General features: G+C 41.3%; 1 protein-coding gene across 2 annotated transcripts in view; it reads right to left on the minus strand.

Annotated features, from left to right (window-relative positions):
• Positions 1–25038, minus strand: part of LOC115192521 (ephrin type-B receptor 1-like) — a 158549-nt gene that overhangs the window by 89085 nt on the left and 44426 nt on the right. For both annotated transcript variants that reach the window (XM_029751132.1, XM_029751130.1), the window contains exons 2-3: positions 22543–22607; positions 54–738 (exon numbers count right to left, since the gene is read on the minus strand). In XM_029751132.1, the coding sequence (XP_029606992.1) occupies positions 54–738; positions 22543–22607 (750 nt within the window). The remainder of the gene's footprint in view (positions 1–53; positions 739–22542; positions 22608–25038) is intronic.

Here is a 25038-nt window from a genome sequence, read left to right on the forward strand (position 1 = left end):
GACAAAGCGCCGGTGTGATAGGGGTTATTGTAAGTGAGGAGAACTGAACTCACCTCTACAGACGTTGCCGTTGTCTGGCTCAAAGCCAGCCTTGCAGGTGCAGCTCCCGATGGGAACCATCCACTCTCCATCTCCGTTGCAGTACAGCTTGATGGGAAAATCCACCTCCTCTGAGTTAGCGATGCACGTGCCTCTGGCAATGACCAAGGAGGTGCTCTCGGCACCCGTCATGGTCTCGGGGAAGATGGCAAAGTTTTGCACCACGCTGGGGCACTTCTTATGGAAGACACGTACGGACAGCAGAGACATGCAGGCCCCGTAGTCCTGGAAGGCCAGGTAGAAACCATTATGAGACAGCGGGCCGAAGCTCCGCACCTCCGTGTTGACCTTCATCAATCGACCACCGAAGTCCACCTGGGAGAAGCTCTCGTCAGCCGCAATGGTGTCCACCTTCAGGTAGGGGGCTTCCATCCAGAAGGCGGTTCCCTTGGTGGTGGCGATGACCGAGTCCGTCTCGTAGTAGTAGAGGTTGAAGGTCTCCTTACAGGAGCCGGGGACACTGGGGATGGAGCTGCAGTCACGGACAGTGAAACGCATCTCCACATAGACACGCTGAGCCCCTCGTCTGTCGATGAAGGTGGTAAGGAGCCAGTTGTTCTGGCTGGGCTCGAACACGTTACACACCTGGTAGGTCCTGATGGTGTTGAGGTTCTCATCGTAACCACTCACCTCCTCCCACTGTGGAGAACACACACAACAAACACAGAGACAAGTTAGAGTAAGGCTTCAATCAATCAACACAATCCACTCAGGCACAGCCAGGTAACCACAGACAAGTGGTCCAACTAAAATCAATCTTGGGCAGGTAGGACTGAGCAAGGCCTCACCACATTAGGACATTTGGTGCATTACAGACGTTGGATTATACGTGGTATTGAATTAGAGCCTGAGGGAAAGGATGGCCCTTAGCCTCAGAATGAGCTGCCTAGTTAATGGAGTCAGCACTAAAGCAGTACACACACACATTAGGAGGCTGTGAGCCGGCCATAAAGCACTGATAAGACTTAAGCACAGCCATTGCTTTCCCAACACCATTAATTCACACATTAATTCATTCACACATTACAAGTTCTGTAAAGGACCAGGAGCACTGCTACTGTGCATTAACACCACTGGTAAATCCTTCATAATCATTACAGAAATGTGTGTGTGTGCATTGTGTATGTGGGTGTGTTGTGTGTGTTGTGTATATGTGCAATATGATGATCTACTAATGGTCCTAATAATGTTGAAACGCCCACTTCTCCACATGATGAGCTCCTTATTTCCTTGGACCAAGGGATGGCCCACTCGATGGCCACAGCAGCCCATAGTCTGGCAGATTAAGGAAGGCATGGATACAGAAACACTAGTGGAGAGGACACTACACACCAACCTCCTGGGAGTTCTTGTTTTCTCCAACAAACCAGGCCTTCTTCAGGGAGGAGAGATGGATATGACGGTGTGTGGATGTGTGATGCATAAGGGTTGTGTGAAACGAGAGGTAACGTGGTGAGTTGTGGCTACTGGGGAGAACTGGAGCGGTGCATTGTGGGAGACGCTGTTGAAATAGTGGCCAGGAGGAGCAAATCACAGAGAGCTGAGATGATTAATGAGTTTACAGAGAGCCCTGACACAAGTTAAACCTTCTATTTTTTCTCAGCGCCTCTCCTTCGCTCTGCGCCTCTTCATTGGGCTGACCATTCATCAGAATTAGAGCGACTTGTCCCTTTCAACACCAAGCAGATATTAATACAGCCAGGTACCAGCCACAGAGAGAGAGATGGAGGAGGGGTGCTCAGTGCAGCCAGAGCCAAGCTAAGGAGACCATCCGTGTCCACACTATCCACAGATGACCTATTTTACACAACGCAAATTGCTCTGCTACAACAACTGTGCCATGCATTCACTGTTCCCTAACCAAGCAAACATGTCGGCTGCCTTAAGAATCCAAAAAACGGGACTTACTGTACTCTTGAACATTGTAATAGTAGCATGCACAAGGTGCAATTTCGAAATTGGGTAGTGCATCATCAGTTCCTCTTGTCATGTCAGTCATTGAATACCTTAGAGAGCTATTTATAGACTTGTCATAAATGTCCAGATTAACTAACCCGTGTCAGCTAACGTTTTTTTTATTCAGGTTTTTAGGCTCATCGATATTATTGTACTTCTTTAGTCACTCAAATACCACGAGTACACATTAGACATAGCAAAACATATAGAATTGCAATAAAATTTGCTTTAAAACTGCCAAAGTGTTTCTAAAATACCCTATGGGAAAAATGAATTGTGGAAAAACAATTGGGTATTATAACACCTCCACTGTGGGGATCAATTCCTGCTCATTTCCCGCAATCCATCAAATGCATTTGGTGTGTCATCATAGTCATCTCTGACAGGTGGTCAAACTCGCTCTGGCAGAAAAAAAGGTACACTACTCATTCAAGGGTTTTTCTTTATTTTTTACTATTTTCTACATCGTAGAATAATAGTGAAGACATCAAAACTTTGAAATAACACATATGGAAACATGTAGTAACCAAAAAAGTCTAAAACAAATCCAAATATAATTTATATTTCAGATTCTTCAAATAGCCACCCTTTGCTTTGATGAAAGCTATGTACACTCTTGGCATTCTCTCAACCAGCTTCAACTGGAATGTTTTTCCAACAGTCTTGAAGCAGGTCCCACATATGCTGAGCACTTGTTGGCTGCTTTTCCTTCACTCTGCGGTCCGACTCATCCCAAAACATCTCAATTTGGTTGAGGTCGGGTGATTGTGGAGGGCAGGTCATCTGATGCATCACTCCATCAATCTCCTTCTTGGTCAAATAGCCCTTACACAGCCTGGAGGTGTGTTGGGTCATTGTCCTGTTGAAAAACAAATGATAGTCCCTCTAAGCCCAAACCAGATGGGATGGCGTATTGCTGTAGAATGCTGTGGTAGCCATGCTGGTTAAGTGTGCCTAGAATTATAAATACATCACGGACAGTGTCACCAGCAAAGCACCCCCACACCATAACATCTCCTCCTCCATGCTTTACGGTGGGAAATACACATGCAGAGATCATCCGTTCACCCACACTGCATCTCACAAAGACACGGCGGTATGAACCAAAAGTCTCCTATTTAGACTCCAGACCAAAAGGACAAATGTCCACCGGTCTAATGTCCATTGCTCGTGTTTCTTGGCCCAAGCAAGTCTCTTCTTCTTATTGGTATCCTTTAGTAGTGGTTTCTTTGCAGTAATTCGACCATGAAGGCCTGATTCATAGAGTCACCTTTGAACAGTTGATGTTGAGATGTGTCTGTTACTTGAACTCTGTGAAACATTTATTTGGGCTGCAATTTCTGAGGCTGGTAACTCCAATGAACTTATCCTCTGCAGCAGAAGTAGCTCTGGGTCTTCCATTCCTGTGGCGGTCCTCATGAGAGCTAGTTTCATTATAGTTTTTGCGACTGCACTTGAAGAAACTTTCACCGTTTTTGAAATGTTCCGTATTGACTGACCTTCATGTCTCAAAGTAATGATGGATGGCCATTTCTCTTTGCACTTACATTACATTTTAGTCATTTAGCAGACGCTCTTATCCAGAGCGACTTACAGTAGTGAATACATACATTTCATACATTTTCATTTTCATTTCATGCATTTTTTATTTTTTTTTGTACTGGCCCCCCGTGGGAATCGAACCCACAACCCTGGCGTTGCACACACCATGCTGCCGTTGCAAACACCATGCTCTACCAACTGAGCTTATTTGAGCTGTTCTTGCCATAATATGGACTTGGGGTTTTACCAAATAGGGCTATCTTCTATATACCCCCTCTACCTTGTCATAACACAACTGATTGGCTCAAACGTATTAAGAAGGAAAACAATTCCAAAAATGCACTTTTTAGAAGGCACATCTGTTAATTGAAATGCATTCCAGATGACTACCTCATTCAGCTGGTTGAGAGAATGACAAGAGTGAGCAAAGCTGTCATCAAGGCAAAGGGTGGCTATTTGAAGAATATCAAATATAAAATATATTTTGATTTGTTTAACACTTGTTTGGTTACTGCATGATTTCATATGTGTTATTTCACGGTTTTGAGGTCTTCACTATTATTCTACAATATAGAACATAGTAAAATGTAAGAAACCTTGAATGAGTAGGTGTTCTAAAACTTTTGACCAGTAGTGTACATTTGTGCCTTTTTTCAATGCTGATTTGAATGTCATTGAGAAAACAAAAGTAATCCTAGAATTAATCATCTAGTTTGTCAAAAGTATCTGTAATCTGATTCAAATATTTTTGCTGGTAATGTAACGGATTAGAGTTTTTTTGTAATCAATTTCATACAACGGTACTTCCCTACCCTGCTTATAGTACTCCGAGTGGTGATGTAAGGCTTGCTACCTTGGTTAGACCCATTGGATACACTTATGGACCTATAGCATTCAGATGATAATGGTGTCAGATTGAAGACATATTATGGTCAAATTTATCCTACACTAATTCTAAGTGGATTTTCACCAATCTACAAGTGTAGACCTACAAAGTTAATCTAAACACATTTGCACTAGGTAAACACATTTTGTAAATACATTTGCACCTAAATGAAGCTGTGACGATTTGCCTATGAGCTATTGTCAAGTGACGCTGGCCATTTATTTCCCACAATTTCTCCCCACAGAAACAGAAGTGTTTGCTACAAACATTGTTGATAATTCTTGCTGCTAACCTATGACTATGCAATCGCTAGTCCCATCAAACATGTTGTATTATAATGTATGTATATAATGTATTATAATATGTAGCTAAAAGAACAAACAAAATGTTAAGCATTAGTATTTCTTAGTTTGTAACGCCAAGAATTGGTCCTTGGTGAGTGCGCTGGTCAAGCACGACTTTTAACCACAGTTTACGGGGCTTTCGTTTTTGGTTTATCCAGGTTGAGGTAATTTCATTGTTTGTTGTAAACACTAATGTTTATGTAAATTAAGTCTTTGTTTTCATTAACAAGTAAAATATTGCCATTATGGTGTGAATCATGCTATAGGCTAGTATTGCCTTTGAAGTGTAATATCAATGTTCATTAAGAATTTCCCTGTTTAAAGGTGTGAATGGATTATGCCAGGTTAGGGCATGATGCCCAACTGTTCTCCACAATCAGAGATGCTTGTCTAGGCGTGAGTTTATGGGTGTTTGTCCTGTGTTTGAAGCGCTTTTGCACTTTGTCCTCGAGTTGAGATAATATTACTAGTGGCAAAATGTTTATGTTTTTCGTCAACCACTATTTTTCATAATTTTAAAAAATTTTATATTTGATAAATAGGCTACATCTCTGGATCCAGTCTTCTCCATCACCTGCACTGTAAAAAAAAAAATCACCTATTTTGCACCTGATCTAGGCTACTGATTCTGTCTCAACTGTTGCTGCTCCAGATCCTAATAACTAGGAAGCCGGGTGCTCAATCTTTAACAAAAGTCCAAACAGAAAGCAGAGGTAGTGTTAATTGGGCTTCTAATAAAAACCTGGCATGTCCTTGTCGTGAGTGTCCCAGCAAACACAATCAGTGGAGATTATTAAATTAAGCTGTTTCTCCATCACCTCTTAGCCAGGCAGGCAGGCAGCTAAAGAGAGTGAGGGGGTGGCTGGATGGATGTATGGATGGCTTTCTGAGAGAGAACAAAGCAGCCCTGGGAGCAGATGCAGTGTCTCACTCTCTGTGTACTGTATGTGTGTGTCCTCTCCTCTCTGTGCTCCTCTCAGATAGATAGAGAAGAAGAAAGCATCCCATGGCACCTCATTGCCTCGGCCCCACCAGGTAAAAATAACAGAGTATTCAGCTGCACCTCATTGGTTCTGGTCCGTAATGGAAATAATGGGGCGTCCTGCCGCACCTCAGTTGTAATGCACTTCTCTGGTCCCGCTGCTTTATTCACTTCTACAAATAAACCTGAGAGCCACACTCACTCCTCTGGAGCTGGATGTACTATCCATATGTGTATATTTAGAGAGTAAATGCATATGAGTGAATAATTTAAACAGTGGACAACATCCACAACATCAAATGCACAGTTTTGTTGTCGTCCTGGACAGACACTCCGGATTCAACTCACTGAGGGCCTAATGATTAGTTGACAAGTTGAATCAGGTGTGTTGTCCAGGGCTACAATAAACATGTATGCTGTTGGGGGTACTTGAGGACCAGCGTTGGGAACCACTGTGCTATATGATACATATACAGCGTACCGTACTATGGTATGGTACTGTAAAAGCTGTGTGTTTTCATAGTGAGTGAACATGGATGATCAGACTGGACCATGTCTTTCCTCTTTTCCACTGTGTTCATCCTCGTTCCAGTAAAAGTGCCCTCCCTCTCTAACCTCCTCTCTCCTGTTCTCCACCTATCTCTCAGGATTACTCTGTCTGTGTGACCGTGAGCGGAGGAGAAGGGGAAGAGAAGAGAGGCGTGATAATGAGGACCGTCAGCGGCAGGCAGGCAGCACCACAGTCTGAATCAACAGGCTCACCTGCATCAACCCTAATGAGGTAACAGAGTGTGTATAAATGAAACAGCAGGGGAAAAAGAGCCTAGGCTCCACTGCTCCCCATCCCAATGCTCCCCAACCCAGCCAGACGCTGATTAAAGTTAGATGTCTCTTTTAGACTGACACAATAGAGGGAATATGCAGGAGAGGCCACTAGTTTCAATTAGTAAACTCTGGGGGGTCTGTTTGAGTGCTCTTCCTCCTCATTACTGTGATCTGGGCCGTCTATGAAGGAAAAAGTGGTTTAGGAGGTGGAAGGTTTGAGTGCTCCCACCCATCCAAGACATTCTAAATACTCAAAACAGTGCCTGAGGAAGGTATGCAGCATCATCAAGGACCCCAAACACCCCAGCCATGAGCTGTTCTCTCCCTTACCGTCGGGCAAGCGGAATCAAATCAAATTGTATTGGTCCCATACACATATTTAGCAGAAGTTATTGCGGGCGTTAATGCTTGTGTTCCTAGCTCCAACAGTGCAGTAGTATCTAACAATTCACAACAATACACACAAATCTAAACGTAAAAGAATGGAATCGAGAAACCTAAATATTAGCATGAGGTCTGACACCAACAGACTCAGAGAGACAGTTTCTATCTACAAGCCATCAGACTGCTGAACACTTGAACCGGACTGACCACCTGCTCTGATTCTCCACATCTTAGCCCACACACTCTCATTCATCCACACAACCACAGACACACAAACACACACACACACACACACACACACACACACACACACACACACACACACACACACACACACACACACACACACACACACACACACACACACACACACACACGCATATATACATTCGTGCTATAAACACACATCATAACTGCTGCTACCAGACTTATTATACATTGCCGCCCATCCCCTACTCCCCCAAAAGACATGTAAATATTCGACTATAAATTGTGCCATCCTGTATTATACTTATGCTAAAAATTTTATTATATTCCTTTATGTTCGTATTGTTATATTTTATTATGTATTAATGTTGTTTCATTATCGAGAAGGAACATACAAGTAAGAACATGCATACCATGCATATCCTAAAACTACGACTAATAAAACTTGAAACTTGAAACTTAGAATCTTGAATGGCTGCTTAAGACATACTGGGATGGGGTGGGTGTGATTGGATAGTGTGGACATACAGTGCATTTGAAAAGTATTCACACCCCTTGACTTTTTCCACATTTTGTTATGTTACAGCCTGTCACGGTTGTCGTAGGAAGGAGCGGACCAAAGTGCGGCGTGTGTGTTGTTACACATTTTATTTTCACTGTGAAACTATGCAATACATACACATAAACTAAAGAACAAAAAACAACAAACCGTGACGCAGAGGTGAAACATACACTACTCAAAATCAATCTCCCACAAACCCAGGTGGGAAAAACACCTACATAAGTATGATCTCCAATTAGAGACAACGATGACCAGCTGCCTCTAATTGGAGATCATCCCACACAAAGCCCAACGTAGAAATACAAAACTAGAACATACCAACATAGAAAATCTAAACTAGAAAAAAAAACTGTCACGCCTTGACCTACTCTACCATAGAAAATAACAGCTTTCTATGGTCAGGATGTGACACAGCCTTATTCTAAAATGGATTAAATAAAACACTTTCCTCATCAATCTATACACAATACCCCATAATGACAAAGCGAAAACAGGTTTCTAGAAATGTACATAAGTATTCAGACCCTTTGCTATGAGACTTAAAATTGAGCTCAGGTGCATCCTGTTTCCAATGATCATCCTTCAGATGTTTCTACAACTTGATTGGAGTCCAGCTGTGGTAAATTAAATTGATTGGACATGATTTGGAAAGGCGCACACCTGTCTATATAAGGTCCTACAGTTGACATTGCATGTCAGAGCAAAAACCAAGCAATGAGGTTGAATGCAAAAATCTAGGGAAGGGTACCAAAACATTTCTGTAGCATTGAAGGTCCCCAAGAACACAGTGGGCTCCATCACTCTTAAACAGAAGAAGTTTGGAACCACCAAGACTCTTTCTAGAGCTGGCCGACCGGACAAACTGAGAAATCGGGGGAGAAGGGCCTTGGTCAGAGTTCCAGAGTTCCTCTGTGGAGATGGGAGAACCTTCCAGAAGGACAACCATCTCTGCAACACTCCACTAATCCGGCCTTTATGGTTGAGTTGCCAGATGGAAGCCACTCCTCATTAAAAGGCATATGACAGCCCGTTCAGAGTTTGCCAAAAGGCAACTAAAGACTCTCAGACCATGAGAAACAAGATTCTCCAGTCTGATGAAACCTAAATTGAACTCTTTGGCCTGAATGCCAAGCATCACGTCTGGAGGAAACCTGGCACCATCCCTACAGTGAAGCATGGTGGTGGCAGCATCATGCCTTAGGGGATGTTTTTCAACGGGCAGGGACTGGGAGACTAGTCAGGATTGAGGCAAAGATGAACGGAGCAAAGTACAGAGAGATCCTTGGTGAAAACCTGCTCCAGAGTGCTCAGGACCTCAGACTGGGGTGAAGGTTCACCTTCCAACAGGACAACAACCCTAAGCACACAGCCAAGACAACGCAGGAGTGGCTTCTTCGGGACAAGCCTCTGAATATCCTTGAGAAGCCCGGCCAGAGCCCAGACTTGAACCCGATCAAACATCTCTGAAGAGACCTGAAAAAAGCTGTGCAGCGATGTTCTCCATCTAACCTGACAGAGCTTGAGGGGATGTGAGAAACTCCCCAAATACTTGTGCGAAGCTTGTAGCGTCATACCCAGGAAGATTAAAGGCTGTAATCGCTGCCCAAGGTGCTTCAACAAAGTACTGAGTAAAGGGTTTGAATACTTGAATACACATTTTTACATGTGTTTATAAATTTGCTAAAATAAACAACAAAAAAACAATTTAATGCATTTTAGAATAAGGCTGTAATGTAACAAAATGTTTTTAAAAAAGTCAAAGGGTCTAAAGACTTTCCGAATGCACTGTAGCTGGAAATGAATCTCTCCTTCAGTGAGAATACAGTATGTTCCTCTTTCATCATGAATAAAAAGAAAGATTGCTTTAAAAGGAAAGATGGATGAAATACCAAAAAGCTATTTGAACACAGCAGCGTTTTGGAACAGTTTGTTCCTACTCATACAGGCCTGTAGCTTATCATAGCAGAGAGTTATATTGTGGGCTCAAAAACAGAAAATCAGGAGTTAAAATCAACTAGTCATGACAGAGTGCTCAATATGCTCTGGTCTTTACAGAGCTGAAATACATCCTGTGTGTTTGCGTGTGTAAAAATGCATCGGTTTCTTTGTGTGTGTGTCTGTGTAAAGAACAGTAATTGCTGGTGGGAGGGTTTTCAATTAGAAAATGGTTAGCTCCTACAGAATATGAGTCAAGTGGGCATGGCTTGCTATATAAAGCAGGCAGACAGGCATCGAGGCATTCTGTTGGAATGGGTAAAATGAGTGACCTAAGCGGTCGGTGCCAGGTGCACCGGTTCCAGGATCTCAGAAACAGTCGGTCTACTGTGCTTTTTATGCATGACAGAGTCTAGGGTTTACAAGAATGGTGCGACAAACAAAAAACATCCAGTCAGTGGCAGTCCTGTGGGCGAAAACAGCTTGTTGATGAGAGGTCGAAGGAGAATAGCAGTGCAAGCTAGCAGGTGGGCTACGAACAGGTAAATACAACAGTGGTGTGCAGAACGCCATCTCAAAACGCACAACTCGTAAGTCCTCACAAATGGGCTACTGCAGCAAACGAACACACCAGCTTCCACTCCTATCAGCTAAAAACAAGAAGAAGTGGTTCCAGTGGTGCACGCGATCCCCAACACTGGGCAATTGAGTAGTGGAAAAACATTGCCTGGTCCGACAAATGCCTGTTTGGCGTAAGCAGCATGGGCCCATGGCCCCATCCTGCCTGATGTCAACGGTATAGGCTGGTGGTGGTGGTGTAATGGTGTAGGGAATGTTTTCCTGGCACATGTTAGGTCCCTTGATACCATTTCAGCAATGTTTCAATGCCCTGAAGAATTCAGGCTGTGCTGGAGGAAAAGGTGTGTCCGACCCGGTACTAGATGGGTGTACCTAATAAACTTGCCACTGAATGAATTATAGTATGTACTGTATGTAATGGTAGAATATATTAGATACAATTGCAGTGGGTTCTTGACTGAAGTTAGAACATGGCTCTAAATGTCTGTGTAGCATCAGGAACAGATACAAGAGTCTAATCTAACTTCAGATTCTATTACACCATCCCCAGGTTAAACAAGTAATGATCAACATCCATGTCATGCATGTTTTTGGGGAGGAAGAAGAGCAGACTTTATAAGAAGGCTAGGTGTAGAGGAGTGTGGTGGGAATGTGAGCGAGGGATAAACTCTGACTCCATAGCGAGTTCTCCCTGTGGATCAGAGGATGGAGGGATGATGGAGGGGTACAGGCGCTCCACAGGCGGTCTCCTCTGTTCCCACTTCTTTCCCACACTCATCCAAATCTCTGTACATCCCGTACACACCAACACACGAGTGCCCAGTTCAATCTTCTCAATTCATTGTTTCTCTCTGACCCACTAAACGTTTAATCTAACAGAGCATCTAGCTCCGGGTCATGCCTGTATTTCACCACACACTCAATTCATCTGAAGGAAGAAAACTCACTGTTCTTCACTTTATAACCTACAATTTTGAAAACCCCTGCTATCTCCTCATCTCCCTCTGTTGTCCATAGGGACTCAGTGTCCATATGAGTAGAAGACTATAGAAAAACACTGGTTTTACTCAGGGTATCTGATGAAAATGAGAGAGGGACAATTTCAAAAAACTGTTTCATAATAATGTCAAAGATATTATTGACTTTTTATTTAACTAGGCAAGTCAGTTATTAAGAACAAATTCTTATTTACAATGAGGGCCTACCCCTCCCCTAACAACGCTGGGCCAATTGTGCACTGCCCTATGGGACTCCCAATCACAGTCAGTTGTGATATAGCCCAGGATCAAACCAGGGCCTCTAGCACTGAGATGCAGTGCCTTAGACCGCTGCGCCACTCGAGATCCCAAATGACTTGCTGACAGAGGGCAGTATGAAACCACACCCAATTAGAGATGTGGGATCTCAATTTGAACACCCTGTTGCAGGAGAACTCTTCTGCAACAAAATGCAGGAAATAAAAAATGGTAGTATATTTGGTGTTTAAAATGTTTCTGAAGTTTGTATTTTTAAATAAAAAAATTCAAACTAGATTTTTCCTTACGAACTCCTTCAAAAATTGTCATGAACTATTTTCACATTTCCTGTTGCTGCTGATCATTCATCTGTAAAATAGATTTGAATATTGCTGCATGTAATCTATATTCATTTAAATTAATCTCACTAATTAAATTCCCATAAACAGCAAACCCTAAGGGCCTAAATGCGCTTAATTTTGCTGAACATTATTAATTTTCCATTTTCTAAAATAAACAGGTTTAAATTACTTTTTATCTATATAAAAAAAACTGAATCAGTTTCTATAATCATCAAGTGTGAATCGATCAAGTATGAGACTTACTATCATTTGGAAATGCAATTTAATTCACTATCTACGTCAATCTGTCAATCTGAATATGGCACTGTCTTGTGAATTTTAATTAATCTTAATGACATGCACATATAATCAACAGAATCTAATCTTGAGTGTACAAAAAATGGAACGTTAAAGCTCTCACAACTGATCATGCAAATAAGGACCTCTGGCATTTCTTTTCCTCCTCTGGATTTGACCAATTCTGATGTTTAATGTTTCACTTATTGTAGCACATAAGTAGAACTTAATTGTTCAGAGCGATATCTAAGCGTTTTAATTAATCTTTTGGCAAGCTTGAAATTGGAATCTAAGTGTGCTCAAGCTAAAGTATACCCTTGGGGTATTGCATGAGACACAGCGGATGCACATCCTCTCTCCCCACTTAACATGGCACAGAAAACTCAAAGCCAGGCTACCAGCGAGCGCCTACAGTATGAATGAGGAGTTAGGAAATATAGGAAACAAACAGAGCCCCACCAATATCCAGGAGATTTGCATGCAATTATATTATTTCATGTCACAACAATATATCATATCAGTAAGCAAAAACATTCCTTTTATTAAAATAATTGCTTGCTCTAATGAAGCATACGTGATCCCTTTCCCATTGTATTATTGTTTGGTACATTTTTCGTTGAGTAAGGCAGCTTCAAAATGCAGCTGTTTTAGCATCGCTATGTGCTTTCTGTAGTGGAGGGGCAGACAGAGGAAAGTACAGAGCGTAGGTGTCTTTGGTCTTCTCTTGTTGCGCGTGATTGGCTTATGGTTCAATCACTCATGGGGAAACTACGTCACCGCAGCACCTGTTAGGAGAGCAAGAGCAAAAGCCCCTCTTCAGTGCTCCATTGTCATTGACTACGGATAAATCAACATCTTATGCCCAGTAACTTTGATTGGACTGATGTACACTATATCAACTTCCTAGATGGCTAGTTGTTTACCAAGCACTGATTCCATGTCTTCAAGCTAGGTAGCTTAGCTAGCTGAAACATGTGAACTAGTTTAGTTATCTCCTAAAACATCTCAGTGCTCATTAGCCACCTAAACATAAAAATACTGTATTGTAATCCATTGAAATAAAGAAGATTCAAGTCGAGTGGTTGGTGGTAGATCATGGAGCAGTGGCTAACATCTGTTTTCAGGTAGGCTAGCTTTAATATCCTATAGGCTATAGTGGCTTGCGAAAGTATTCACCCCCCTTAGCATTTTTCCTATTTTGTTGCCTTACAACCTGGAATTAAAATAGATTTTTGTGGGGGTTTTTATAATTTGATTTACACAACATGCCTACCACTTTGAAGATGCAAAATAGTTTTTATTGTGAAACAAACAAGAAATAAGACAAAAACAGAACTTGAGCGTGCATAACTATTCATCCCCCCCAAAGTCAATACTTTGTAGAGCCACGTTTTGCAGCAATTACAGCTGCAAGTCTCTTGGGGTGTGTCTCTATAAGCTTGGCACATCTAGCCACTGGGATTTTTGCCCATTCTTCAAGGCAAAACTGCTCCAGCTCCTTCAAGTTGGATGGGCTCCGCTGGTGTACAGCAATATTTGAGTCATACCACAGATTCTCAATTGAATTGAGCTCTGGGCTTTGACTAGGCCATTCCAAGACATTTAAATGTTTCCCCTTAAACCACTCGAGTGTTGCTTTAGCAGTATGCTTAGGGTCATTGCCCTGCTGGAAGGTGAACCTTCGTCCCAGTCTCAAATCTCTGGAAGACTGAAACAGGTTTCCCCTCAAGAATTTCCCTGTATTTAGCGTCATCCATCATTCCTCCAATTCTGACCAGTTTCAAAGTCCCTGCAGATGAAAAACATCCGCACAGCATGATGCTGCCACCACCATGCTTCCATGTGGGGATGGTGTTCTCGGGGTGATGGGTGTTGGTTGGTTTGCGCCAGTCATATAATTGTCCTTGATGGCCAAAAATCTCAATTTTAGTCTCATCTGACCAGAGTACCTTCTTCCAAATGTTTGGGGAGTCTCCCACATGCCTTTTGGCGAACAACATACGTGTTTGCTAATTTTTTTCTTTAAGCAATGGCTTTTTTCTGGCCACTCTTTAATAAAGCCTAGCTCTGTGGAGTGTACAGCTTAAAGTGGTCCTATGGACAGATACTCCAATCTCCGCTGTGGAGCTTTGCAGCTCCTTCAGGGTTATCTTTGGTCTTTTTTGCCTCTCTGATTAATGCCCTCCTTGCCTGGTCTGTGAGTTTTGATCAGTGGCCCACTCTTGGCAGGTTTGTTGTGGTGCCATATTCTTTACATTTTTTAATAATGCATTTAGCCTGTTGGGGATAGGGGGCAGTATTTGCATGGCCGGATAAAAAACATACCCGATTTAATCTGGTTACTACTCCTGCCCAGTAACTAGAATATGCATATAATTAGTAGATTTGGATAAAACACCCTAAAGTTTCTAAAACTGTTTGAATGGTGTCTGTGAGTATAACAGAACTCATATGGCAGGCCAAAACCTGAGAAGATTCCATGCAGGAAGTGGAAATCTGATTTGTGGAATCACCTTCAGCACTTTGCCTATGAAACACACCGTGAGTTAGGATTCATTTAGCATTTCCTAAGGCTTCCACTAGATGTCAACAGTCTTTACAAAGTGGTTTGAGTCTTCTCCGGTAGAAACTGACTGAAAGAGAGGCTTGGAAAGTTGGTCATAGGGGGAGGGCCATTACTACTATGACGCGGGCGCCCATGGGTACCCTCTCATTCCGAAACGTTTAGTAAGACAATGCAATCATCCGCCTTGAATATTATTGAAGCTCTGGTTGAAAAAGGCCCTAAGGATTTATGTTATACAACGTTTGACAGGTTTGAACGAACGTAAATATATATTTTTTGCACATTCGTGATGACAAGTCCCATGCTCCTCGTACATTATGAGTAGCCTTCAGAACGCGCTAACAAGAAGGAGCTATTGGGACATAAATTATTAACTTTTTCGAACAAAACTACATTTGTTGTGGACCTGGGATCCCTGGAAGTTCCTTCTGATGAAGATAATCAAAGGTAAGGGAATATTTACAATAGTATATTTGATTTTAGATGGTTCCAAGATGGCGCTAACCTGTATCGCCTAGCCTATTTTTTCCCAGTAAAGTGTGATTTCCCAGTAAAGTTATTTTTAAATCTGGCAATGCGGTTGCATTCACGAGATGTTAATCTATAATTCTTTGAATGACAATATAAAATTTTAACAATGTTTTCGAATAGTAATTTTGTAAATTGTATTTTCAGGCGACATTGGCCATGAGTGGAAAACAACCTTCGTTTCCTCTCCACAATGCTAGTGGGTCATCGTCTCCTCCGATAGCATCTTCAATATGGTAGCTCTGAGCTCTGCGCTGGCGTAGTGTACTCAGTGTCACTGAGTGTGACTTTCCTTCACCAACGAAAACATAACTAGGCCTAACAGTGTTTTATTGTTAACAGGGATTTAATGAGATTGTTTGTGGCTTTTGTAACAATTTAAATTTGAAGAATTACATATCCTAGACTAAGCATAAAATTATAACCAATGTGAGTAACTACATCCTTCAGGTTGGAATTATCAACAATACACTGTTAAAATGAAGTGCTTTGGAACACCAAAACTAGTGGCAACTGAGCTGCCAACATCTTGAAAGAGAGGAAAAAGTAACTTTACTGCAGTAAACACATAATCCTGAGATATTTTGAAACATTACACAGTGTGTTGTAACACCACCTAATCAAGTGTTGTGCAACACCTTGCCAGTAACTGGGAGCACTAACAGAAAAGAGTGAAAAAACTATTTAGGTCATTCAAGCCCTGTTTAGAGCAGAATTAGATACCTTCTCATTTGATGTTGTTTCCTCTCTCTAAAGCTTTTAACTTCTTATGGATGGTGGCAGCATTGAGTAGCTTGGATGACTGATGTGCCCAGAGTAAACTGCCTGCTACTCACTCCCAGAAACTAAGATATGCATATGATTAGTAGATTTGGATAGGAAACACTCTGAAGTTTCTAAAACTGTTTGAATGATGTCTGTGAGTATAACAGAACGCATATGGCAGGCAAAAACCTGAGAAATAATCCAAACAGGAAGTGGTTTGTAGCTTTTCAAGTGATTGCCTATCCAAACTACAGTGTCTGTAGGGTCATTTTGCACTTCCTAAGGCTTCCACTAGATGTCAACAGTCTTTAGAACCTTGTTTGAGGCTTCTACTGTGAAGTGGGAGGAGAATAAGAGCTCATTGAGTGAGAGGACTGCCAGCAGGGCATGAGCCTCAGCCATGTGCGCTCACGTCCATTGCATTTCTGAAGACAAAGGATTTCTCCGGTTGAAACTTTATTGCAGATTTATGATAAAAAACATCCTAAAGATTGATTCTATACATCGTTTGACATGTTTCTACGAACTGTAATGGAATTTTTTGAGTTTTCGTCTGACCTGCGCGTCGTGAATTTGGATTTGTGAACTGAAGGCGCAAACAAAAAGGAGGTATTTGGACATAAAGGATGGACTTTATCGAACAAAACAAACATTTATTGTGGAACTGGGATTCCTGGGAGTGCATTCTGATGAAGATCATCAAAGGTAAGTGAATATTTATAATGCTATTTCTGACTATTGTTGACTCCAACATGGCGGATATATTGTATGGCATGTTTTTGTGTCTGAGCGCCGTACTCAGATTATTGCATGGTGTGCTTTTTCGGTAAAGCTTTTTTGAAATCTGACACAGCGCTTGCATTAAGGAGAAGTTTATCTAAAGTTCCATGCATAACACTTGTATTTTCATCAACATTTATGATGAGTATTTCTGTAAATTCATGTGGCTCTCTGCAAAATCACCGGATGTTTTGGAGGCAAAACATTACAGAACATAACACGCCAATGTAAACTGAGATTTTTGGATATAAATATGAACTTTATCGAACAAAACATACATGTATTGTGTAACATGAAGTCGTATGAGTGTCATCTGATGAAGCTCATCAAAGGTTAGTGATTAATTGTATCTCTATTTCTGCTTTGGCTGGAAAATGGCTGTGTTTTTTTGTGTATAGGCGCTGACCTAACATAATCATATGGTTTGCTTTTGCCGTAAAGCCTTTTTGAAATCAGACACTGTGGCTGGATTAACAAGTAAAGCTTTAAAATGGTGTATGTATTGTATGTTTGAGGAATATTAATTATGAGATTTTTGTTGTTTTGAATTTGGCACTTTCACTGGCTGTTGTCATATCGATCCCGCTAACGGGATTCCAGCCATAAGATTAAACACCATTATGATGTTTTGAATCCTGTCTAATACAGAATTAGATCTCTTCTTCTGAAGTGTTTCTTCTTAACTTCTTAATGTTTAACATTGTTTTCTGAATTTGATAATTTACCATTTTGGCAGGCATTGTCAAGCAGTGTTGAAACCACCAGCACTACCTGGCTGCGAGAATTGAGGATTCTACACTTGCCTCTTCCATTGACAATCACAAATGAGGGAATGGGTGCTGTCCTCATTGAATGTCAATTTGCCTGACGGTTTTGATATCCGTTTATCATTATCAATTACCAGAGGTGTGGACTCGAGTCACATGACTTGGACTCGAGTCAGACTCGAGTCACAAATATGATGACTTGCAACTCAACTTTGACTTTAACACCAATGACTCGTGACTTGACTTGGACTTGAGCCTTTTGACTCGACCTGACTTGATACCCTCCCCAAGCCCAAATATAAAAAAATATGCTATTAAAAAAAGTGTGCAGCGCATAAACTCTTCATTTAACGGATTCCAGTTTGAATCGGACAGCAACCAATCAAATTGTGCCAGCTGAGAAACAGTTGCGCGTGGCAGTGCAGAGGTACATCGGCGGGTGAATTCAGATAGAGCCCTTGGAAAGATGATACCCCAAATTATTATTTTCGTATATAAAGACGACGCTGTATCAACAAAAAATGGATTGCAACTTGCAAAACATGCAGGAAGAAAATTACAGACGGAGGCGCAACAATTTCCAACTTTTTTCGACATTTGTAGCTGCATAAAGAACGGTAAGTCGTGGCTAATATAGCCAACAGCTATTTATTTTATTACTTTACTGGTATATCATGTAGGCTAACGTAACGTTAAATCAATGAGCCTCCACACAGTCAGTCAGTGTGGGAACGTGATCATTGCATCCAAGATTGAGCTACAACTGGCTAGGCAGTTGGTAGCCTAAATTCTGCCTGTTGTTACTGGTGTTCCTAAAACCATTGACATACGTTAGCCTACTGTAACCACAGAGAGAGTGTGTGTGTGTGTGTGTGTGTGTGTGTGTGTGTGTGTGTGTGTGTTAAGGTTGGGCGATTGTGTACAAGCCTACATCGCCCGATTGCGCCCCATAGCGATCCTCGATAGTCGATCACTATTGGGGGGGTGTGTCTTTCTCATGGTTACCCATGTATTTCCATAGAAATATAAAGTTTATCTGGAAAGTAATAAATATATAGATATTTTTAAAAGCATTCATGATTTCCGTAAATGTAATATACTATTGCTCTTGTTAAAAATATGAAATGGTATTACATTTGGTGAAGAGCACATTATGACTTGTTTAGGACTCGAAACTCAAAGTTTAGGACTTGAGACTTGACTTGATACTTGACGGTCTTGACTTGAGTCTTGACTCGGACTTGCCTGTCTTGACTTGGGACTTGAGTGCTAAGACTTGAGACTTACTTGTGACTTGTAAAATAATGACTTGGTCCCACCTCTGTCAATTACACATCATGGCACAACAAGCTTAATACTAACATAGAAGTATACTTCTCTTTCTTCAAACATACATACAACATGTGACAGAATCATAAAGTCAAAAAATAATTATTACCCACAATCATTTAAAAACAGAGTCACTTGGCAAGATAGGAAATGCAAGGTGATAAAAACCAGACTTCCCATGAGTACAATCACAAAATGTTCTCTCGTTGGTTATGAAAGACACTTACATTACAATGGTTACAATTATAATGATTTGAATGTATTTAAATGGTTTCAAACTTGTCTGCCTGTTGAACACACATCCTCAGCCTTTGCTACCTTGTATAGGAATTTAACAACTGCATAGGGCTATGTTTTGGATGACTGGCTGCGAATGTTTATTGAGTTGTTTTATTTCTGCCTTTCCTATTCCAGACATTCTGAAATTCACTAAAGCATCCCATGTATGTAGCTTTAGTCTTTCACTTTTCAATTTGTGCAAATGAACTCAACATATTATGTTGGATTTATTCTTATATTATTTTGGTAAAATGAAATGAACAAATCAAATGTAATATACTTTTGGGGTATTTGGCACTTTATTGAGATAGTTCTGAAATGACAGAGATACAGAAAGGTGGGAGAAAGAGATGAAAATGTTGGAGCAAGGAATTTAACCCCGGTCTTCAGTGGGGAGAGGGTGGGTGAGTTACTGCTAGCCAACGGGCTCTGCATGACTTGCATCAATTTTTATAAAGTATATGTTGGTTATTTTTAGTTGTTGTAGGGCGGCAGGGTAGCCTAGTGGTTAGAGTGTTGGACCAGTAACCAAAAGGTTGCAAGTTCAAATCCCTGAGCTGACAAGGTATAAATCTGTTGTTCTGCCCCTGAACAAGGAACACTGTTCCTAGGCTGTCATTGAAAATAAGAATTTGTTCTTAACTGACTTGCCTAGTTAAATAAAATCTCAATTAACCCGAGGATAATTTCTTACAGTGTGGTTGAGTGGGTAAATTTCAAACGAAATGTACCAGTTATTGCCTCTCCTGTTTGTAATCTGTATAAATAAATATTGAAAAAAATTAAGGTAGAATTCCACAGAAAATATTCTGCAATCAATATTTAGGCTATAAACCATTTGCATTTCTAAATCATGAGATCATGAACCATTTTTCATGTTTTGATGCTACCTTTTAAATGCACCAAAAACCCCAGAAGTATTTTCACAACACTTTCTTACAGCTGCACTATGCAGAAATCGCTCCGGCATTTCATGGTTGCTAAAATTCTAATAGTTGACCTAAATGTTGTTTATGTGACATAACAAGCAACTATAGTGTAGAGCAGGTATTCCCAAACTGGGGTATGCGCACCCCCAGGGGTAAGTGCAATGCAGTCGGGGGTACAGCCAATTTCTTTTTCTTAAAATTTTTTTTCTTCACATTTTCAAACAGTAGATTTATATTTTCCAACAAGGCTATACATTTGGGTGAGTTTTTTTCTCACCTGAGAAGCCTCGTTTCACTGCCAAAAATAAAATTAAACCATTTAGTGTTCAGCGAAATAACAACACAATGTCAAATACAGGTAGCCTAGTCAAATAATTAACATCCAATCACATTAATCGTTACTCTATCGCGGGAAACCTTCACTCTTGCGCAGACGTTTAGAAACGAAACATGACAATTAGAAAAATAAGCCTGAGTGTGAATAAAGATGACTTTCGAGTTGCAAGACATGTATAAAAACAACAGATACCATTAATAAGAAGGGGCTAGAAGGGCCTTATATGGTGAGCTACCGAGTGGCTAGGACAGGCAAGCCCCATACTATTGTGGAGGACTTAATTATTCCTGCAGATGACACATATGGCTGGGACAATGCTGGGGGAAAAGGCCAAAGAAACTATACAGACAATGTCTTCATCAAACAACACTGTTTCACGACACATCAGTGACATGGCAGGAGATGTTTTGAAACAATTACTGCTTTGCATACAAGTCAGTCAATTATATGCGTTACAGCTGGATGAGTCAACAGACATGGCGGGCCTGGCACAGCTCCTGGTATATGTCCGTTACATTTATGGGGGGTCAATTAAGGAAGACATCCTCTTCTGCAAACCACTGGAAACCAGTACAACAGTAGAGGATATTTTTAAAGTACTGGGTAGCTTTGTGACATCAAATGGGCTTTGGCGGTCAAGATATGTTGGTATCTGTACTGATGAATATGTTGGTATCTGTCCTGATGGCACAAAAGCCATGACAGGGAGACATACAGTAGTGGAATGGTAACACGCGTGCAAGCAGTTGCTTTCTACACCACTTGGGTACTCTGCAGCATCCACCGAGAGGCTCTTGCTGCCAAGGGAATGCCTGAAAGCATGAAAGACGTTTTGGACACAACAGTTAAAATGGTTAACTTTATTAAAGCAAGGCCCCTGAATTCTCATGTATTTTCTGCATTATGCAATGATATGGGAAGCGACCATGAAACGCTTTTACAACATACAGAAGTGTGCTGGTTATCAAGGGGCAAAGTATTGACATGTTTTTTGAATTGAGAGACGAGCTTAAAGCTTTCTTTACTGACCATAATTTTCCCTTGTCTGACCGCTTGCATGATGACGAGTTTCTCACATGACTGGCCTATCTGGGTGATGTTTTTTCTTGCCTGAATGATCTGAATCTAGGATTACAGGGACTCTCCGCAATTATATTCAATGTGCAGGACAAAATTGAGGCTATGATTAAGTAGGAGCTCTTTTATGTCTGCATTAACAAGGACAACACATAGATCTTTCCATTATTGTATGATTTTTGTGTGCAAATGAACTCAAGCTTACGGACAATGTCAAATGTGATATAGCGAAGCACCTGAGTGAGCTGGGTGCACAATTATGCAGGTACTTTCCCGAAACAGATGACACAAACAACTGGATTCGTTATCCCTTTCATGCCCTGCCTCCAGTCCACTTACCGATATCTGAACAAGAGCCTCATCGAAATTGCAACAAGCGGTTCTGTGAAAATGTAATTTAATCAGAAGCCACTGCCAGATTTCTGGATAGGACAGCACTCAGATTTTCTTGCCTTGGCAAATTGGGCTGTTAAGACACTGATGCCCTTTGCAACCACGTACCTATGTGAGAGTGGATTCTCGGCCCTCACTAGCATGAAAACTAAATACAGGCACAGACTGTGTGTGGAAAATGATTTAAGACTGAGACTCTCTCCAATACAACCCAACATTGCAGAGTTATGTGCATCGTTTCAAGCACACCCTTCTCATTAACCTGTGGTGAGTTATTCACAATTTTTGATTAACAAATAAGGTTTTATATGTAAGATGGCTAAATAAAGAACAAAATGATTGATTATTATTGTACTATTATTTGTGCCCTGGTCCTATAAGAGCTCTTTGTCACTTCCCACGAGCCGGGTTGTTACAAAAACTCACTCTCATTCTTATGTTTAATAAATGTATTGTATAGTGTGTGTGGCAGGCTTACAATGATGGCAAAAATATATATATATTAGACCCTGTTGCTAGAGGGGGTACGCAGCTGGAGGTTGAATGTTTGAAGGGGTACGGCCCAGGACTATAAAAAGTTTGGGAACCACTGGTCTAGATGCAGTGGAGTGTTCTTACCCCAGAGGCAGGATACGCTATCCAACCCAGCTCTGCTGTGGCTGTCCTCGTGTCCATCACTGTCTCTGTAGGAGAGAGAGAGAGAGAGAGAGAGAGAGAGAGAGAGAGAGAGAGAGAGAGAGAGAGAGAGAGAGAGAGAGAGAGAGAGAGAGAGAGAGAGAGAGAGAGAGAGAGAGAGAGAGAGAGAGAGAGAGAGAGAGAGAGAGAGAGAGAGAGAGAGAGAGAGAGAGAGAGAGAGAGAGAGAGAGAGAGAGAGAGAGAGAGAGAGAGAGAGAGAGAGAGAGAGATTAAATACACATTTCTGCTACAGTACTACCAATGCAAACACCTGATACAGTAAAACACCTCATTCCATTACTTTTGTGTAAGCTCATTTTTACTTATCAGTCCATTGAAAACCATTGATATGAGCTAGATCTTAAATATCTCATTACTGGAAGTGTATCAGCCCTTTAACCAATGGGCCAGACAAAATCAGACAGATCAGCCCACTCTACACATTTCATTACATTTCACTATTGTCAAACTGACTCTGAGAAACACAGTATGAGCTATCACCACTCTTCACTTCTTCAGTAATAGACTCTGGTTCTGAAAAGAGGCCATGACATTCTTGAAGGGGAAGATATATAACCACAAATAAAAAGAGACATGGAAAGAGGGATTTACTTGCCAAACCAAAAGTATTGCATGACCTACTGTTTTCAGGAACATCAAATATGCTCACAGCTCCAAAGTTTTCTTACACTTGTTTGGAATAAGTGTGTAGGTGTAGTAAATACAGGACAGTATATAACAAACTCTGTGGACATCATTCAAAGTGTTGCCCTTGGTAAATACATCATGTTGTTTTCCTGCCCCTCTGTGTTTGTTTTCACACAGTCTAAAAGTATATTCAGCTTGGGACTGATCAATAGGTTATTGGTGGGTGATTTCTGCGGAGGAGTGCATTAAATATTGATGTACCGGGAAATATTGATCACGTCCGTGATAGTGCATCAGCAGGTATACAAACACCGGTGCCACCAACTGCCACACCTGGCTTGAAGGCAGAGGGGTTCAAATGAAAAACAACTAACACTGCTTACAGAGCCACAAGGGCATTCACAAAAACAGCACATTTTGGATTATTGGTGCCGTTTCACCACAACAATTGTTTTCTTTCTCTCTCTCTCAATTTTCAATTCGCTTTATTGGCATGACGTAACAATGTACAAATTGCCAAAGCTTACTTTGGATATTTACAATTAGAAAATAATAAGAATCAAATCTCTCTCTCTCTCTCTCTCCTTGTTAGCATGGAGTCACATCCCTTTGTTCAAAGAAGAAAATTGCCCCAATATATCAACTGGTCTGTGGGTCTGTCTGACTATCTGTCTGTCTCCTCTCTTCTCTCTCTATCTTTATCCATTCTTCACTCTTCCTCCTTCCTCCTTCCCCATTTTTCTGGGAGCCAGAGGGTGGAAAGCAGCATGGCAAATCATCAGTCGACAACAACAGCCATTTTACAGAGAGAGGGTCTGGTCCAATCACCTGCCAAACAACCGCACCATGCAAAATGCAGAAAAGTACGCCTCACTCTCACACCAACTCAGCTTCCAACCAGTCCTCCACACTGATGCACTCCCACTTATCAGCAAACTGGTCAGGGTAGTATCATGCCATCCTGTCTTTTTTTACATTTATCTCTGTATACAGATACTTATCCTTAAATCCTAGTCTCAATGAACAGGCTGTTCTCTGTAGTCAGTGGAGGAGAGGAGAGCAGAGCAGAGGAGAGCAGGCCCAGGGCCAGCCGCAGGGTACCTGCCTGCCTTTCACTTTTACTGAGCTCAAAGCCTCACATTAATCCTATTAGGGCTTCTTCAGAATTAGCAGATCATCAGAGGAAATCTCAGACTTCTGCATGGAAGTACAGGCACTTTGGATTGACATCCAGGATATATGTTGTAGACAAGACACTCCAAGACCATTTCCCCAGATTACATATGCACACGTCATAAACTATGCCAAAAATGTTTAGAATTACAGGACATTATCTGTGAAATGTATCTTAAAAAATGCTAAATTCTCTCAGCCTAATAGTAAAATGTGTAGAATAGCATGATGACCTATAAAACTGAACATTTTTCTTTTGGCCCATGGCAATATGTGTAGAATTACAGGAAATTATCTTTAAAACAGCCACATTTTCTCTCAGCCTCATGGCAAAATGTGCAGAATAGCATGAGATTAGCTGCAAAAACGGAGAAAAAAATGATCATTGCCCCATGCCAAAATGTGTTGAATTGCTCAGACCTTGCGTGAGGGCCCCGTGAAACTGTGGTACGCCTAATCGGTCAGTGGAGTGCTTTGGGCTTTATCACGAAAGGAACCATGCCGACTCTGCCTTTACAGAGACCCACAGAACAAGCCACACCACAGTCACATTATCCCTCCTATGCAGTTAGGCAAGGTAGGACAACGAGAACGCAATGAGCCAGAACACGTTAACAT

Source organism: Salmo trutta, chromosome 4, assembly GCF_901001165.1.
Source record: "Salmo trutta chromosome 4, fSalTru1.1, whole genome shotgun sequence".
Classification (NCBI taxonomy): Eukaryota; Metazoa; Chordata; class Actinopteri; order Salmoniformes; family Salmonidae; genus Salmo; species Salmo trutta.